Below are 19398 nucleotides of genomic sequence, written 5' to 3' on the forward strand. Positions count from 1 at the left end.
TGATCAATAAATCTCAGTCTCTCTTTACTTCTATAATTTTTAATATTCTCTACAAAAAGCTACAAAACAACAAAAATATAGAAAACAAAAGAGAGTCATGTTTTGCTGACAATTAAGCTAGATTTTGTTGTGACAGAACTACGCCCGGCATGACTTCCCACGGGGAGGGTAGGGGGAGGAGGGAGGGAGGGGGGTACATAGGCAACCCACATAGGGTACGGTCCCACTCTTGTAATAGAAAATCAAAAATCATTTCTATATGTTCGGAACAACGTCGCGACTTAATTTCCTTTGGTAGGAATACGTAGGTAATCTACATCGGATTCACTCATCTTTTGCAATCGAACTATATTTTTGTCTGATTCTATTGGGATACGTAGGCAATCTTAGTCAGACTCAGCCATATCATTTCAAATTCTATCTTTTTGCATCTATTGTCTACTTGAACCATTAATAACAGAACCCTTTGCATTAATTTCTTGCAAAAAAAAAATATAGCTTCTTGCTTTTCCATGCGCCCTCCTGAATAGTGAGCATTTCATTTCAAATCCAAAATTCTCCAAGCGCTCTCCTGAATAATGGACATTTTATTTCAAATTCAATTTTACATGCGCCTACCTTCCAATGCGAGTATCTTAAATTTAAATGCTCCGATATCGCTTCATAACCGTAACTACCAGCCGATTTTTCATTCAGATGCTCCGATATCACATCGGACCGGTATACAACCCGAATTTCCTTTTTCATTCAGATGCTCCGATATCGCATAGGACCGGTATACAGCCTAGATTGCTTTCAAAAAATCAAAGTGCTCTGATCACTCGAATCCCTTTCGAATTAGAGTTCCAACTTGAGACTCTAATTGATTCAAAAATAAAAATCGTATCATTCTAGTATCGCATACAGTCATCATTCAAATCACTACAATCCATCTGTGTTAAATCAACGAAAGCATAATCCACACGTTGTCAACTCTACTAATCAGAGATGTGACTCAATGTGGGATTATCTCCTAGCAAATAAACTGGGAAAGATTTTGAGGACGGACATCGGCCTTTCCAACAGCAATCGGCGACATGTCCCCAAGTATCGTTCTTATGTCCCATTGACATGGGGTGTGTAGGCAATTGGAACCCCCATATTCAAAATAACACCCATTTTCATCACAACTTGACGATGGGGCAATTTTCAAATCAAAAATCAAAATCAAATCATCCATTGCTTCTCGAACTACAACTGGCTTGATTCTCGTTACATCCGACTTATGCAGGAAAACTCAACGCTGAGCCCAGCCGCATCCACATCAAAATCCATTCAATCAATCTATCTGTCCATCCAAGACCACATCCCAGTGTTACCACAGCCCGACATTGGGGCATTTTTGGAAGAAATGTCGAGATCACATGAACCGCTTCGTCCTCGAACATTTGTGTTCCATCCCATGAGGCTACAATCCACAAGTAGCACTTAGTTGCATTCTACAACTACACGCGACCTGATTCTCGTGTAACCCGAGATATGTAGGTAACTAAAATACCAGACTTCGGTCACAATCTTCAAAACTTCCTCATCCCTTCACTCTGTCATGTCGGGTCAAAATTGAGTATGTTGTCAATTTCTTTGCCCAATGACTCTTACATCATCTCCGGTCAAAGAGGGGCAGTTGTTGATAGTTAATTTTGACCCTCCGTAGTTAAAAATTAAAGTCTACAGGCTTCCTTGTCAAAAAATGATAAAATATAGTATTTTGCACATTTTTAACTTCAATGCAATTTATTCATAAACTAGGGAACTTGACCGCGCTTCGTGCGATCGTTAAAATATGCTATAATTTTATAGTCAAATTCTCACGTTGGATATTGAATATTGTATAAATGAAAAACGAAGTCCGTCAATTTCAACGTCGAATAAATGGAAGGTAAATAACATTTATTTGTAATAATGTAAAGTTAAATTTTGTAAGTGCAATAACATAATATTCGAATATACAGATGTCATTCTTTGCATGATTTATCTGGTAATACTCCTTTATATAATTTGTTTCTAAGTTGTACTTGTTCATACTTCAAATATTCTATCCGCATTTGTGTGATTCTTGTATACATCTCATCCATGGAAGCTTCAGGTTATATGTTCTAGTTCAAATTTATAAGGATTATTATTTTCTTTTGCGTTCTTATGCATTTATGTATACGTTTAAAAGTATTCTAACCATTTGGGAAGTTTGAAACTTCTATGAGACAAGTTTCTATGAAAAGAAAGAGTAATACCCAAAAGTCCAGTAATTATGTATAAGCTAAAGCAATTCCAGCAGCAGCCCAATTGAAGTTAAAGGGTGCAAATAGACAGAGCAAATGCATAGCCACAAGCATCTGAGCCCATATCCACTAAATTCCACTGCCTACCAAAAAGTACATTCTTAGGCCGCTTCACCACTACATCAGAAAACAGAATTTTTTTAAAGCTTGATTCTTTTTCATTTTCTGATATCGACGTCGACGCTGCATTTACAATTGGTATTACTCTACTGCTAATTCTAACTTTTCCTTCCAGCCTATGGCCATTCCGCTTGTTATGTACGCTTGTTTTTGTTGTCTTGTATGATAGAGTATTGACATTCTTTATTGGTTGAGCAGGGGAGAAGCTTGTCGCCGGCCTATGAATTGGTTCTCAACAATTTTACTGAAGAATTCAATCCTCATTTCAGAATCATATAAATATCTACCTTGTTTTGTTGTGTCTCTTTTGACTTGGTTAATGGACGCAGTTTGAAATGTGCATTTCAATTAAGTGACTATTAGCTTTGGGGACAGAGTTACAGTATACTAAGTTTTACTGATTGTTTAACTCTTAAACTGGTTTTTTTCTTTGGGACAGAAAACAGAGGAAGTAAATAAATTGTCAAAGGATTGTTTCATGAAGAGACTTTATCCATCGTGTACATTAATTATGCTTTCTTGATGAATTCAATACACCTAAATTGAAGGAGAAGCGCAACATTCACTCCAAAACCATGAGTTTCCAATTTAACAGTCATTACATTGAAAATATAAGTTATCAATCTACTAAATTGATGTAACTAATAATATATCAGCAAGAAACTACTCTGGTTCTTTGCCATAACAAAGAGGTAGAAATCAAATCAAAACAAACTTCAGGACAGTTGACAAACCGAGCTCAAGTTTTTTGAGTGAAGAAGCCAACACTTTTCATATTCTAAAGTGGTGTGTATGACCAACAACTTTGACAGGGTTCTTCGCAGTCTTACAAACAACCAAACAAAAAACTAAAAGAGGACCAAACATTATTATTTAAAATGGGACAATATGCTAGAAGCAATACTAAAGACTCTACTATTTGCATTAATTGGTGTCTTCATCACTAAATTCATCGTTGTCTATGATTATGTTTCTTCTCTTTCTACTCATTACACCATCATTGACATGTTGATCTTCATCAGAATCTTCCAAGTTATCGAATGAGACATCAGCTGCCTGTTTGGTTTTGAAAAAGAAAAGTTCACATATCTATTAAACATGTCCAATTTTAAATCTTAAAAAGATAATTTATTCACATACCTAATAAATTGTAAATTAGCTTACCTTTTTTATTATTAATCTTTTTGTCTTCTGCTCCTTTGGTTCATTTTCATCATCCAATAAGCTTTTTCCCTGCAAAAACAACAGAAATAAAGCTTATTTGCAGATATATATATATATATATATATAAGTCCAATATAATTATGGATTAAAATTTTTTATATATACAGTACCTTCTTATCTTTCCTCGATTGGAATTGTATTTCCAAATTCTCAACTGGAACGAAAACCTTTGATACGGTAAAATTTTCAAGCCCCTCTTGCAAATTATAATTGTTCAATTTTATCTTGAAAATAAATTCTTTTTTGCAAAAGCTTTGGATTTGGGTAGGTACATCATTGTCATCTGATGACAGCCTGCTTAATAACTTGTGAGCTGAGGTATCAAGTTGTTTCTCTGCAACAACATTAAATAGGACAACACTGCTCTCCCCAGTTTTGTCTTTGACTTTTAGGTGTATCTTATACCTTATTTTACATAATAAGTTAGTTTAAATAACAACATGAATCAAATTCACATTACAGATTGGTTCCTTACTTCACCAAAGGAAACTTGCATTCTCTGTTGCAAATATGGCAATTATACACACCATTTGCAGGTTCGATCTTCTTTGAGCACGCATTGCATGAAATATAGTACCAACCAAAATGGTTGTCTATTTTTGTAATCTCTCCCCTCATGGTAACAATGTATTCCTACCATTTAAAAAATAATTTATTAGAAGCATCTTGCAATTTTGAGAAACAGAAAACTCAAGAAGCAAAATAGGGAAAGAACCTCTAATTCAGGACTCCAGTCACAATCCAACAACTCCTTGATGTTCGTCCTGTTGAAAAACATCTCTTCCTCCATCGGAATACTATTAACATTAGAGCGTTCAATGGTTTGTACTCCAGCAGACACGGTTGTAAACTTTTGGTTCAAAGAAGATTTACATATATTTTGCTTGAGTAGCTGGTGGCGAAGCTAACCATTCAAAGTAACAGAATATATAGCTTTAATCATTAAATCTAAAATAATTACCACAAAATTCTTTAACTGTTGTAGCGGTTACTATCACGATGTACGGGCCAAAATCCTTCTTGTACAAATAAGGATCGAATTTCTCACCAAATTCTTCCCATAAAGTAATTTTTGCTTTGACAGAACTACAACAGAAAGACGGATTGAGGAAGAGGAGTTGAAACATAATAGGAAATGAAAGTTCTAGAGGATTTACAAATTAAAGGAACATAAAATTAAAAGCGACTCACTAATCAGTAACAATTTAAATGTCCCTTTTTTTCCACCTCGAGCCAGCAGTCTCCATGTCTCCAACTCCGCACAAACAACCCACCACATCTACAAATGAAGAGCATAAAGTAGTTATTTCACAATTACATAGATATTTTTTTAAAAAATAATAGCAAACAATTATAATAAATATACCTGATAGCACAGTGTTATTGTTCACCCTTGATTCAATCATATCTGGTGTGATAAACTGAAATCCATTTATAGGAATACTAACAATATCTTCCTCTAGACTCTTGACAGCAGTTTTAAGTAAGAAATTAATTTTAAAATCACTTTCAACTGGCCTATATCCACCACTACTTTCAACAACTTTGAAATTCTTGATAACAGACAAAGAACCTTCAGTCAACTTATCCTTAAACTTGTTATATAGTTTCTTGTTGATCGTAGCATGCATTAAATTTTCCTTATAAAAGAAAAGAGGTAAGTATTTTGAAGTTAAAAACTACAAAAAAATTCTACATACAAAAGATTAAGAATCATATAGGTACCTTTTCATCAATAAATATCATATCCAAGCCAATTAACTCTCCATTTTTCTTGAAATTAAAAGAATCCCACATTCTACAAATTCTAACCCTTATCAACCAATCATCCCTCTGAAGACCCAACTCTAAAAGAAAAGAGTATGTCATTCTAAGAAAATAATGAAAAGCAAGAGAAAGCAAGCAAGTTACAGTATGAACAACATTCATCACTATTTATATATAGTCCATCAAAATAGAGTATCAATAGGCACAAGATTAATCATCAATTTAATAATCAGAAATTAATACACATTAAATATCATTGTAATTAGAAATTATGAGATGAATGGAGAATTATTAGGAGAAGATAGTTGGGAAAACCAAACGGCTATACCATGGCATGAACTGAAGAAAAGCTGGGAATTTTACGTTGGATGAAGCTCTGACCTTTGAGGGAAGAGTTGCTCAGAACGTGGGGTAAGAGGAAACAAAACGTCTATCTGGACTTTTATTGTGAAAGGGTTAACAAAACGACTATTGGGCTAAGTGTTTTGGGGTGTTTAGTAGTATTTATTATTTTGAGTAGTGGGCTAATAAATTATTTGAAATAAATGGAGTGAAGGAGTGAAATAACAGAAAAAATTCAAAAAAATAAGAAAAAAGATAAATATGAAAGCTGACTATACAAGGATGCCACATCAGCTAGCCAATTCCCAACTTATATATATATATATATATATATATATATATATATATATATATATATATATATATATATATATATATATATAGATATATATATCGGATATGTTACCGGAACCATGCCGATGAGAATAATTTTTTGAGGCCACGATGCCTTGAATGACCCTCTGGAATGGGCCTGAAATAACGAGGCGATGATGATAAACACCGGAAAAGAGAAAGATGAGAACGCGTACTAACAACTTGTGGAGGGCGACACTGTTGGCCACCGGAGTCGCTACCGAGACAGTTCTCATTCTCATGTCTAGACGGATATTACACATATCTGAGCCTCCTATATTGTTCTAAACTATTTTTCAAAAATAATTTTTCAAAAACATTTCCAAAGCTTTGTTACAAAAACGATTTCCCAAACGTTTTCAAACTATTTCCATAAATCATTTTCCAAAAATATTTTTTTAAAAAACAATCTTTCAAAAACATTTTCAAATAAAATCATTTCAAAAATAAATTAATTTATTGTTTACTTTATACTTTACTAATAATTTCACTTCTCTTGTCTTGCGAGGTACTATCATACGAAGTCGCTTTCGAAAGATGGCATTTGGAGAAAGATTGAAGATGAACCCCTCATCAAATCCACGCTTCGCACTTCCTATTCTAGGATGTATCCAAAAAATGCAAGTATACTATAATCGTAGATAGATATCATGTCTAATTATTTATTTATGCTTGCTTGATATTTTGTTTTGTGTAACGACGCTTAGGACAAAATACATCTAGATAAATAATTAACACTCAACAAGTATGTCAAATAAATATGTAGCTTACATCTTTAATTAGATTATTAGATACGTTTTCGCAACTTGATTAATTGACTAGGATCGATATGAACCTAATTAATTAAACTAGTTGTTCACTACATAAGCATGACATTCCTTTCTAACAAGATAATTGTATATTTCTTTTATGTGTGAGCTATCATGTTTGGTTATACATTTAGGTCACTCAATTTGTAAATTACTTGCTTCACTCTAAGTAAATACATACTCGGTACAAATCTATGATAATTAATTCTTTTTCTATGAATAATATTTAGTATGATTAGTTTACATATAATTGTGCATAATTGATTATCTTTTTTGATTTTCTCAAAAGTCCGGAATATTCTACAAATTGTACATCCATTAGATTCATGTGAGTGCAATCATTGTGCTTGTCTATATTCCTTGACCAATTCTTTGTTAGCCATGCATTTGTTAAAAGCTTCAGCCACCATTCTTTTCAAGACCATTCTAAGACAAACATTCTTTCACATATTCTATCCCAAAGTTGTTAATCTCGTGTTGACTCTCATGGGTCTGTTCTTTAATTTAAGCCCCCATCCAAGGATTTTTATTTGTCAAAACATAACTTTTGTACTTCATTTATTAAAACGTATACCTTCTTCAAAGCTTTCTATCTCTCTTACATATTTTGTCTACTTTCTTGTGCATATTTAATTACATATTTTATTTCGAGCATTATGCCTTACTATGAATACATATCATTCTTTACTCATCAAAATAATTCCTTCACTTTGCTAATTATATATTAAGATAATTTCTTCAACACTCTTTGATCAAATTACTTGTTAAATATCTATTCATGTGCAAATAAATATTCTTTCCCCCTTTTCTCAATCCTTTAGTGTATGTTTTCCTTGTTGTAGTCATCAATCTAAACTTTTAAACTCTAATTATGAGTCATCTCTAGTTTATTCTTGCAAGTTTAAAATTTTGTTCTAACATTTTGAGTTAACATGCATTCTTTAAATGCAATTCTTTTCATATCACTCAATTTACACTAAAATACCATTCATTAATATCCTTTTTATTTCTTCACATACTACATTTTGTTGTACAAATATTTTTATCAAATACTTTGCTATTCTTATCTAGAACTCACTTCATACTCAACTTATCTTTTGGAATACGATTCCTTTGTCCACTTTATATATATATTTCGGTAGCATTTGGTTATAGATTCCCAAATTTATTCTGAAAAATCTGATTTGGGTGAAGTTTGGTTTGAAGATAGAAATGTGTTTGGACATCTGTTTTGGGTGAAGTTTGGTTTGGAAAAACATGAAACATGACTTATACCCACAAGTTCTAAAAACTATCACAAATACCCAACAATACTATTATCAATAACATTCATTATATTATCGCAAACTATAGTCCTGAACATAAATAAATTTGATACAAAATTATCATTTTTATAATGAACTACATGATACACTATCAGATGACCGAGAAGATGAAATAATACCGTTACAAAATAATAAATGGTGGGCTCCTTTATAAAATACAAAAATTTGACGTAATTTTAAAAAAAATATAATAGTGATATTTTGGCCCAAAACCAGCTATTGAGCTGGTTTTGGGATTTTGAATTTGGCAAAATGTAGGTAAAATCTATGACCAAACATGTGTTTACCAAATAAAACCCAAGTTTATTTTGGCAAAATATATGGCCAAACGGGGCCTTCATATGTGTCAATATATTTTAATCATTTCATTTCAAAAACACCAAAAATACTTGCAAACTTCATCCACACATAATTCATTACATGTTTAATATCGTTATTGTTCATTCTAGTACACGTTAATCATTCTTTTATTCTTTGTAATTGTTATGAACATTTGCTAATTATCTTTGAACCTTCCCTCCCTGATTTGGTCGAGTTCGCAGGAATCACATTTTGTGGATCTTGAGGGATGCCTAACACATTTTTCTCGAGATAACGTGAACCCCTACTCAGAATCTCAACGGTTTCGTAGACCATAGTCGAAGTGTACAATATATAGTGTAATATAGGTATCCTTGTGTACCTTAAACAATAGGTGGCGATTCTAAATTTTAATTAACCTTGTAGAGTACTATAAGTTGTAGTTTATTTTGTCTTGTGAAAAATACGGTGCAACATTCAGTACATTGGGTCGGTTGTACTCATACTATACTCTGCACTTCGTGTGCAGATCCAGGTGTATCCGGATACGACGATTGCTAGATTTGGAGCTTCACCTGCTTGGAGACTTTTAAGGTAACTGCTTTGGCATCTGCAGACCTCGACTCTCCTTCTTTTCAGTTATTTAGCACTGCTCTATCTTTCTAGACAGTTGTATTAGCAGTTTGTTTGTGATGACATTTTAGTAGCTCATGTATTCAGTGATACCCGGATTTATTAAGTTGCGATATATTTTTATCGGTTATTTATGAGAATTTGTCACTGTTAAACTTATTTTATCATGTTTTAAATTCATAATGCGTAGTTATTTGTGATTGTCGGCTTGCCTAGTTCTGTGATAGGCACCATCATGACATGTTGAGTTTTAGGTCGTGACAATTTGGTATCAGAGCCTAGGTTACATAGGTCTCACGAATTATGAGCATGTTTAGTAGAGTTTTTCGGATCGGTACGGAGATGTCTATACTTATCTTCGAGAGGCTACCAAACCATTATGAAAACTTCTCTTTCTTGTATTCTTGTCGTCCTGATTTGTTGATTCCGGAAACTAAAGTTCTATTATTCTATTCTCTCACAAATAGTGAGGAGATGTGCTACCGGATCGGGAGAACGGTCACCAGTACCACAAGCTAGGGCCACGAGAGGATGGGGCCGCGGTAGAGGCCGAGGTGCAGCTCGTACAACAGCTAGAGCAGCACTTATAGATCCACCAGTTGCTCCAGCTCAGGAGCAGACACCAGATGTGGTTGAGCAGGTGGGACCAGCTCAAGCACTAGCTATGCCCATTGTGATTCCAGGGCTCAGGAGGCTTTGGCCCTGATATTGACTGCATGCACTAGCCTTGCTTAGGCAGTTTCGGTTCAGGCTGGGGGAGGTTCTCAGACTCCCGCCACCCGTACACCAGAGCAGGTGATTCAGGGACTTCACACACCAGGGGTACTACCAGCCCAGCCAGTTGTAGTTGCTCAGGCCTAGGTGGGTCCACCGATGAGTGACGAGGAGCTCAGGCCTCCATCATTCAGTGGGGATGAGTCAAAGGATGCTTAAGACTTCTTGGATAGGTGGTAGCGGATTCTTCACACGACGGGTATTCTGGAGACTAGTGGAGTCTCATGTTCTACTTTTCAACTGTCGGGGGCAGCCTTCAGATGGTTATGAGTTGAGCAGGCCAGCCGGTGCTGCACCACTTACGTAGCAGGAGTTCTCTATTCTCTTCTTGGAGAAGTTTGTTCCACAGACCTGCAGGGAGGAGTTGCATAGGCAGTTTGCTCGTCACGCGATTTGGTTGATCTCCATAGAGAGGGAGAGGATTAGGAGGTTCATTGATTGCCTCAACTATGGACTGCGCTTTATCATAACTCGGGAGATTGCATCAGGTGCTAGGTTCGACGAGGTGGTTGATATTGCTAGGCGGCTAGAGCAGGTCCGTAGTCAGGAGCGTGAGGAAAGGGAGGCCAAGAGGACTCGTGGTTTGGGTGGTTTCAGCGGTGTTTCTTCTGCCTCAGCAAGGATCGTCCTTATAGGCTCGTCCGGTTCATCGTGGTGCATCAGCTAGCCATCGTTCATACAGTGCTTGTCCGGGTCAATCATCTCTCAGTGCCCTCCCAGCTCAGAGTCGGTCTTGTGCTCGATCTGTTCAGGGTTCATCTATGCCAGGTTTTTCTAGCAGTTATTCTGGTAAAGTTGGGTCCTCGATATATTGGCCCTTTTGAGGTGCTTGAGAGGATTGGAGAGGTGGCTTACAAGCTTGCATTGCCACTTAGTCTATCGAGTGTTCATCCAATATTTCATGTTTCCATGCTCTGGAAGTATTTTGGTGATTCGTCTCATGTTTTGGATTTCAGCACGGTTCATGTAAGGCCCCGTAAAATTTTACCTAAAATGCAGGGTTTCGTGGGGTCGGGGTAGGCTAATGTATTTGAGGGTTGTAGAAAAGCTCGCCGCGGTACAGACTTTTTGAAAAGCTGGGAACTTGGGAAGCCGAGGAAGAGATGAAGAAGTGGTATCCTTATTTGTTTGAATAGCTATGTAGTTGTGTCTATAATGTTAAAAGCTAACTTTCTACAAATTATGTTTTCCCTGTACAACTTATTTTAAGGATACTCCTTCTTGGTAATATAATGTGTATGGCATTGTGGCCGGTGTTGTTCCCATGTTATCTTACATCGTTGTGTTATGGTAATGCTGTTAGGACTGGTTTTGGGATTCTCCGGCAGGTGGATAGGCCCAATTACATGGGAGACTCTGCGTCATGACCCAACTCGATGGGCCGCGACGGGTGCCCGCATTCTACCTGTCGAACACCCTTAAGCATGCGACTAAGATATAAACGTGAATAATATCCACTGAATTACAAGAATAACATGCATGAGGAGAACCTGTCCAAAAGATATATGTACATATACCTGCGGAATACGTAGGGCGAGCCGACAAGGCTACTATAGATAACTACATATCTAAAACTGGAAGCCAGCAATGCCACATACTATCCAACTATACATACTGTTTACAGACCTCTAATAGAATATCCAACTGTACAAGGATGGGACTGGGCCCCGTCGTACCCATATACATATACAAGCATATCGTACCAAAATCAAAAGCAACTACGGATCAAATGGAGCATGCCAACTCTCGCTGATCAAGGATCCTAAGAAGGGGGACCGTCAGCTTGTCTACCTGTACCTGCGGGCATGAAACGCAGGCCCCGGGAAATAGGGCTTCAGTACAAATAATGTACTGAGTATGTAAGGCATAAAAATCAGTACATAACAGACATAGATGAAACATGGAATAAAGAATTCCGCCTGTAAGTCTAAATCATTTTGTAAATCCCGAAACATTTATAATGTTGCACGTGCGTATAAATATCATGTCATGCATAGGTATAGGTGTATATAATATCATCAAGCCTCTGAGGGCAACCCATCATATCATCATCAACATGTACCAGCTGATCAAGTGGAAATGAAATATCAGAAATAAACAGAAGAAACTCCGGTTCCCATGATATATATATATATATATATATATATATATATATATATATATATATATATATATATATATATATATATGTGTATATAACTCCATTTGGTCATGTGTCAATGTACATATATAAATGAATGAAATGCATAAAAATATATTAATAAGATCAATATAGCTTTCGGATAAACTTTATCAACTGCGTATTTTTTTCTAAGACCCAGGAACAGAAGATGTAATAATAAGATACATGGGAATTCAAAAACATAGGCACCTCTAATACTTCTATGAATAGAGTCATTTATGGAAGTTGTGCATTTACTCATTTGTATCGTATGGATCATGCCAAAAAGAAAGAAGGGATAGCCTCAATATACCTTAACCGATTCTTTTAGAATTTGCAGAATCAACAACCAACATTATATATATTTGGTATGGAATTGTTTTGCTTTCTAAAGGATTCACAATCTTTACATAAGAGATTCAATTGGATTTTTAAGGCACACATGAATTCACATTTCTAGAAACGTGAAGCAAACTTGATGACATGTAACACCTTACTAATTTGTACGAATTTAATGGGTGTTGCCCACTTAGTGGATGACTAAGCCACCCTAATTCCTCAAAATGTGACATCTATGCAAGACTTAAGAGTCACTTAAATGTGATGGAGGGTGCTGCCACGTTCGGGAGGGGGGGGTTTAATCTTTATCCCATAATTTCTTAGTTAATTAGGTAATATCCCGTTACCCAATAATTAACTAATTACCCACATAATTAAGAATTATCTCAAATTACTTAAAATACTACTCACTTTTAACACACTTTATGTACCCTACTTATCGTGGTTATAGGGTACCTTGTATGGCACTAGTCCATAAATACCGGGTATTATAGCTCGGACCGTATTCTATCCCATATTGACAAACTTTGACGAAACTCACTTTCTTTGATTCACTTACCCTTTAACCTTCACGGCATTTACTTATCGCTTGTTATAAATAGCATAAATGCTTATAACTTCAAGATAATCTCATCCCCGAGTCTACGTCGATTAACTGAAGATAAAACATTAACATACGAAAATGCGAGATGTAACATCCTTCCCCCTTAGAACACTCGTCCTTGAATGTTTAACTTCCCGGGATTTATATAAAACTTTATCACGACCCAATCTGATGGGTCGCGATGGGTGCCCGAGTTCTACCTGTCGAACACCCTTAAGCATGCGACTAAGATATAAACGTGAATAACATCCACTGAATTATGAGAATAACATGCGGGAGGAGAACCTGTCCAAAAGATATATGTACCTATACATGCAAAATACATTGGGCGAGCCGACAAGGCTGCTATAGACAACTACATATCCAAAACTAGAAGCCGGCAAGGCCACATACTATCCAACTATATATACTATCTACAGACCTCTAATAGAATATACAACTGTACAAGGAAGGGACTGGGCTCCGTCATACCCATATACGTATTCAAGCATATCGTACCAAAATTAAAAGCAGCTCTGGATCAAGTGGAGCACGGCAACACTCGTTGATCAAGGATCCTAAGAAGGGGGACCGTCAGCATGAAACACATGCTCCAGGAAATAGGGCGTCAGTACGAATAATGTACTGAGTATGTAAGGCATAAAAATCAGTACATAACAGACATAGATGAAACATGGAATAAAGAATTCCGCGTGTAAGTCTAAATCACTTTGTAAATCCTGAAACATGTATAATGTCATGCACGTGCATATAAATTTCATGTCATGCATAGGTATAGGTCTACATAACATCATCAAGTCTCTGAGGGAAACCCATCATATCATCTCGGCCACTGTGGGTAAAATTATCAACATGTACCAGCTGATCAGGTGGTGGTGCGTATATAACGCCGTAACCTTTTCCCATATACATATATATATATATATATATATATATATATATATATATATATATATAAAAATATGTTAATAAGATCAATATACCTTTCGGATAATCTTTATCAACTACGTATTATTTTCTGAGACTCATGAACAGAAGATGTAATAATAAGATACATGGGAATTCAAGAACATAGGCACCTATAATACTTATATGAATAGAGTCATTTATGGAAGTTGTGCATTTGCTCGTTTCGTTTGTATCGTATGGATCATGCCAAAAAGAAAGAAGGGATAGCCTTAACATACCTGAACCGATTCTTTTTAAATTTGCAATTCACGCTTTACAAAATCAACAACCAACGTTATATATATTCGGTATGGAATTGTTTTGCTTTCTAAAGGACTCACGATATTTACATAAGAGATTCAATTGGATTTGTAACGCACACATGAATTCACATTTGCAGAAACGTGAAGCAAACTTGATGGCATGTAACACCTTACTAATTTGTTGGAAAGCCTTTAGTGGGTGTGACTCACTTAGTGGATGACTAAGCCACCCTAATTCCTCAAAATGTGACATCTATGGAAGACTTAAGAGTCACTTAAATGTGATGGGGGGTGCTGCCATGTTGGGGGGAGGGGGGGAGGTTAATCATTATCCCATAATTTCTTTGTTAATTAGGTAATATCCCATTACGCAATAATTAACCAATTACCCACATAATTAAGAATTATCTTAAATTACTTAAAATACTACTCACTTTTAACACAATTTATGTACCCTACTTATCGTGGTTATGGGGTACCTTGTATGGCACTAGTCCATAAATACCGGGTATTATAGCTCGGACCTTATTCTATCCCATCTTGACAAACTTTGACGAAACTCACTCTCTTTGCTTAACTTACCCTTTAACCTTCACGGCATTTACTTATCGCTTGTTCTAAATAGCATAAATGCTTATAACCTCAAGATAATCTCATCCCCGAGTCTACGTCGATTAACTGAAGACAAAACTTTAATATACGAAAACGCGAGATGTAACATCCTTCCCCCTTAGAAGATTCGTCCTTGAATGTTTAACTCCCCGGGATTTATATAAACTTTTATCATGACCCAACTCGATGGGCCGCGACGGGTGCCCGCATTCTACCTGTCGAACACCCTTAAGCATGCGACTAAGATATAAACGTGAATAATATCCACTGAATTACAAGAATAACATGCATGAGGAGAACCTGTCCAAAAGATATATGTACATATACCTGCGGAATACGTAGGGCGAGCCGACAAGGCTACTATAGATAACTACATATCTAAAACTGGAAGCCAGCAATGCCACATACTATCCAACTATATATACTGTCTATAGACCTCTAATAGAATATACAATTGTACAAGGAAGGGACTGGGCCCCGTCATACCCATATACATATTCAAGCATATCGTACCAAAATTAAAAGCAGCTACGGATCAAGTGGAGCACGGCAACTCTCGTTGATCAAGGATCCTAAGAAGGGGGACCGTCAGCTTGTCTACCTGTACATGCGGGCATGAAACACGGGCTCCAAGAAATAGGGCGTCAGTACGAATAATGTACTAAGTATGTAAGGCATAAAAATCAGTACATAACAGACATAGATGAAACATGGAATAAAGAATTCCGCGTGTAAGTCTAAATCACTTTGTAAATCCTGAAACATTTATAATGTCATGCGCGTGCATATAATTGTCGTGTCATGCTTAGGTATAGGTCTATATAACATCATACCATGCATAGGTATATACATTCATAGAATCATCAAGCCTCTGAGGGCATCCCATCATATCATTTTAGTCACTGATCAGGTGGTGGTGCATATATAACGCCGTAACCCTTTCCAATATCCCATATACATATATATACGTATATATAACGCCATCTGGTCATGGGTCAATGTACATGTATAAATGAATGGAATGCATAAAAATATGTTAATAAGATCAATATACCTTTCGGATAATCTTTATCAACTACGTATTATTTTCTGAGACTCATGAACAGAAGATGTAATAATAAGATACATGGGAATTCAAGAACATAGGCACTTATAATACTTATATGAATAGAGTCATTTATGGAAGTTGTGTATTTGCTCGTTTCGTTTGTATCGTATGGATCATGCCAAAAAAAAGAAGGTATAGCCTTAACATACCTGAACCGATTCTTTTTGAATTTGCAATTCATGCTTTACAGAATCAACATTCAACGTTATATATATTTGGTATGGAATTGTTTTGCTTTCTAAAGGACTCACGATCTTCACATAAGAGATTCAATTGGATTTGTTAGGCACACATGAATTCACATTTGCAGAAACGCGAAGCAAACTTGATGGCATGTAAGACCTTACTAATTTTTTGGAAAGCCTTTAGTTGGTGTGACTCACTTAGTGGATGACTAAGCCACCCTAATTCCTCAAAATGTGACATCTATGGAAGACTTAAGAGTCACTTAAATGTGATGGGGGGTTATGCCACGTTGGGGGGGGGGGAGGTTAATCCTTATCCCGTAATTCCTTAGTTAATTAGGTAATATCTCGTTACCCAATAATTAACCAATTACCCACATAATTAAGAATTATCTCAAATTACTTAAAATACTAGTCACTTTTAACATACTTTATGTACCCTACTTATCGTGGTTATGGGGTGTCTTGTATGGCAGTAGTCCATAAATACCGAGTATTATAGCTCGCATCGTATTCTATCCCATCTTAACAAAATTCTACGAAACTCAGTTTCTTTGATTCGCTTACCCTTTAATCTTCACGGCATTTTCTTATCGCTTGTTATAAATAGCATAAATGCTTATAACCTCAAGTTAATCTGATCCCCTAGTCTACGTCGATTAACTGAAGATGAAACTTTAATGTACAAAAACGCGAGATGTAACATCCTTCCCCCTAGAACATTCGTCCTCGAATGTTTAACTCCCCAGGATTTATATAAACTTTTGTCACGATCCAACCCGATGGGCCGCGACGGGTGCCCGAGTTCTACCTATCGAACACCCTTAATCATGCGACTAAGATATAAACGTGAATAACATCTACTGAATTACGATAATATCATGCATGAGGAGAGCCTGTCCAAAAGACATATGTACATATACGTGAGGAATACATAGGGCGAGCCGATAAGGCTGCAATAGACAACTACATATCCAAAACTGGAAGCCGGCAAGGCCACATACTATCCAACTATACATACTGTCTACAAACCTCTAATAGTATATACAACTGTACAAGGAAGGGACTGGGCACCGTCATACCCATATACATATTCAAGCATATCGTACCAAAATTAAAAGCAGCTCCGGATCAAGTAGAGCACGGCAAATCTCGTTGATCAAGGATCCTAAGAAGGGGGATCGTCAGCTTGTCTACCTATACATGCGGGCATGAAACACATGCTCCAGGAAATAGGGCGTCAGTACGAATAATGTACTGAGTATGTAAGGCATAAAAATCAGTACATAACAGACATAGATGAAACATGGAATAAAAAATTCCGCGTGTAAGTCTAAATCACTTTGTAAATCCTGAAATATTTATAATGTCATGCACGTGCATATAATTGTCGTGTCATGCTTATGTATAGGTCTACATAACATCATCAAGTCTCTGAGGAAAATCCATCATATCATCTAGGCCACTGTAGGCAAAATTATCAACATGTACCAGCTGATCAGGTGGTGGTGCGGATATAACACCGTAACCTTTTCCCATGTACATATATATATGTTTACATATATACGGATATATAACGCCATCTGGTCATGGGTCAATGTACATGTATAAATGAATGGAATGCACAAAAATATGTTAATAAGATCAATATACCTTTCGAATAATCTTTATCAACTACGTATTATTTTCTGAGACTCATGAACAGAAGATGTAATAATAAGATACATGGGAGTTCAAGAACATAGGCACCTATAATACTTATATGAATAGAGTCATTTATGGAAGTTGTGCATTTGCTCGTTTCGTTTGTATCGTATGGATCATGCCAAAAAGAAAGAAGGGATAGCCTTAACATACCTAAACCGATTCTTTTTGAATTTTCAATTAACGCTTTATAGAATCAACAACCAACGTTATATATATTTGGTATGGAATTGTTTTGCTTTCTAAAGGACTCACGATCTTTACATAAGAGATTCAATTGGATTTGTAAGGCACACATGAATTCACATTTGCAGAAACGTGAAGAAAACTTGATCGCATGTAACACCTTACTAATTTGTTGGAAAGCCTTTAGTGGGTGTGACCTACTTAGTGGATGACTAATCCACCCTAATTCCTCAAAATGTGACATCTATAGAAGACTTAAGAGTCACTTAAATGTGATGGGGGGTGCTGCCACGTTAGGAGGGGGGAGGTTAATCCTTATCCCATAATTCCTTAGTTAATTAGGTAATATCCCGTTACGCAATAATTAACCAATTACCCACATAATTAAAAATTATCTCAAATTACTTAAAATACTACTCACTTTTAACACACTTTATGTACCCTACTTATCGTGGTTATGGGGTGTCTTGTATGGCAGTAGTCCATAAATACCGGATATTATAGCTCGGACCATATTCTATCCCATCTTGACAAACTTCGACGAAACTCACTTTCTTTGATTCACTCACCCTTTAACCTTCACGTCATTTACTTATCTCTTGTCTTAAATAACATAAATGTTTATAACCTCAAGATAATCTCATCCCCGAGTCTACATCGATTAACTGAAGACGAAACTTTAACATACGAAAATGCGAGATGTAATACTCTGGCGAAACTTGAATTTAGGGAGTTAGTTAAAATTTGGAACTGCTGGTTTGAAGTAACAGTTGGGTCACATTGGATGCTAATGGCAGATCTTGACGCTCATTCGAGAATGAATGATCCTAAGCGGGGGAGGATGTAAGGCCCCGTAAAATTTTACCTAAATCCGTGGTTTCATGGTGCCGAGGTAGGCTAATGTATTTGAGGGTTTTAGACAATCAGCGAGTTGCGGTACGGACCTTTTGGGTTGAGCAGAGCATTGGGGAGTTGAAGAAAAATTGTTGCAGAACAGGGCATTTTTGCGGTCCATTATGCGACCGCAGATCCGCCGTAGAGTGAAGCAGAGAAATGGGCCAATTTTGGAGGTTGTTTTGCGGTTAACGATGCGAGCGCATAATTATTTTGCGGGTCGCACATCAGTTGCACAATTGATATACGGGCCGCAGACTGGACCGGACCAGCCCAATTTTTGGGACTATTTATGCGGTCCATTTTGCGGGCCGCAGACCTGATCTACGTTTCACTCTGCGACCACAAAACTCAGTTTAGAGGGATCATTTTCTGGTTTTAAATCCCGACCCCATTTTATTTTTATAAAACAATCTTAGGGGTCATTT

The 19398-nt window shown here is 36.4% G+C and overlaps 2 protein-coding genes across 10 annotated transcripts; both read right to left on the minus strand.

Moving 5' to 3' along the window:
• Positions 1 to 3002: 3002 nt before the first annotated feature.
• Positions 3003 to 5901, minus strand: LOC107824008 (uncharacterized). 9 transcript variants are annotated; one of them, XM_075248368.1, is made up of 7 exons: positions 5758 to 5901; positions 4854 to 4941; positions 4378 to 4748; positions 4138 to 4295; positions 3773 to 4067; positions 3603 to 3671; positions 3003 to 3494 (listed from the first exon to the last, which is right to left on the minus strand). In XM_075248368.1, the coding sequence occupies exons 3-7, from the start codon at positions 4450 to 4452 to the stop codon at positions 3363 to 3365; spliced, it is 729 nt and encodes a 242-aa protein (XP_075104469.1). In that variant the 5' UTR covers positions 4453 to 4748; positions 4854 to 4941; positions 5758 to 5901; the 3' UTR covers positions 3003 to 3362. The 9 variants fall into 9 exon arrangements, with proteins under 9 accessions (XP_075104469.1, XP_016506222.1, XP_075104468.1 ...); XM_016650736.2 differs by having other exon boundaries at positions 4378 to 4566; positions 5029 to 5901; XM_075248367.1 differs by having other exon boundaries at positions 5029 to 5901.
• Positions 4868 to 5293, minus strand: LOC107824007 (uncharacterized). The gene is made up of 2 exons (XM_016650728.1): positions 5029 to 5293; positions 4868 to 4941 (listed from the first exon to the last, which is right to left on the minus strand). Exons 1-2 carry the CDS (start codon positions 5291 to 5293, stop codon positions 4868 to 4870), a joined length of 339 nt encoding a protein of 112 aa, XP_016506214.1.
• Positions 5902 to 19398: the final 13497 nt, after the last annotated feature.

This window comes from Nicotiana tabacum, chromosome 24, assembly GCF_000715075.1.
Source record: "Nicotiana tabacum cultivar K326 chromosome 24, ASM71507v2, whole genome shotgun sequence".
NCBI classification, from domain to species: Eukaryota; Viridiplantae; Streptophyta; class Magnoliopsida; order Solanales; family Solanaceae; genus Nicotiana; species Nicotiana tabacum.

Coding starts and splice junctions, on each gene's coding strand:
- LOC107824008 (XM_075248368.1), bottom strand. CDS start 4,452: ATGGAGGAAGAGATGTTTTTCAACAGGACGAACATCAAGGAGTTGTTG. Junction 4,068..4,137: donor TGCAAGTTTCCTTTGGTGAA/GTAAGGAACCAA, acceptor ATGTAAAATAAG/GTATAAGATACACCTAAAAG. Junction 3,495..3,602: donor AAAGATTAATAATAAAAAAG/GTAAGCTAATTT, acceptor AAAACCAAACAG/GCAGCTGATGTCTCATTCGA.
- LOC107824007 (XM_016650728.1), bottom strand. CDS start 5,293: ATGCATGCTACGATCAACAAGAAACTATATAACAAGTTTAAGGATAAG. Junction 4,942..5,028: donor CAATAACACTGTGCTATCAG/GTATATTTATTA, acceptor CTTCATTTGTAG/ATGTGGTGGGTTGTTTGTGC.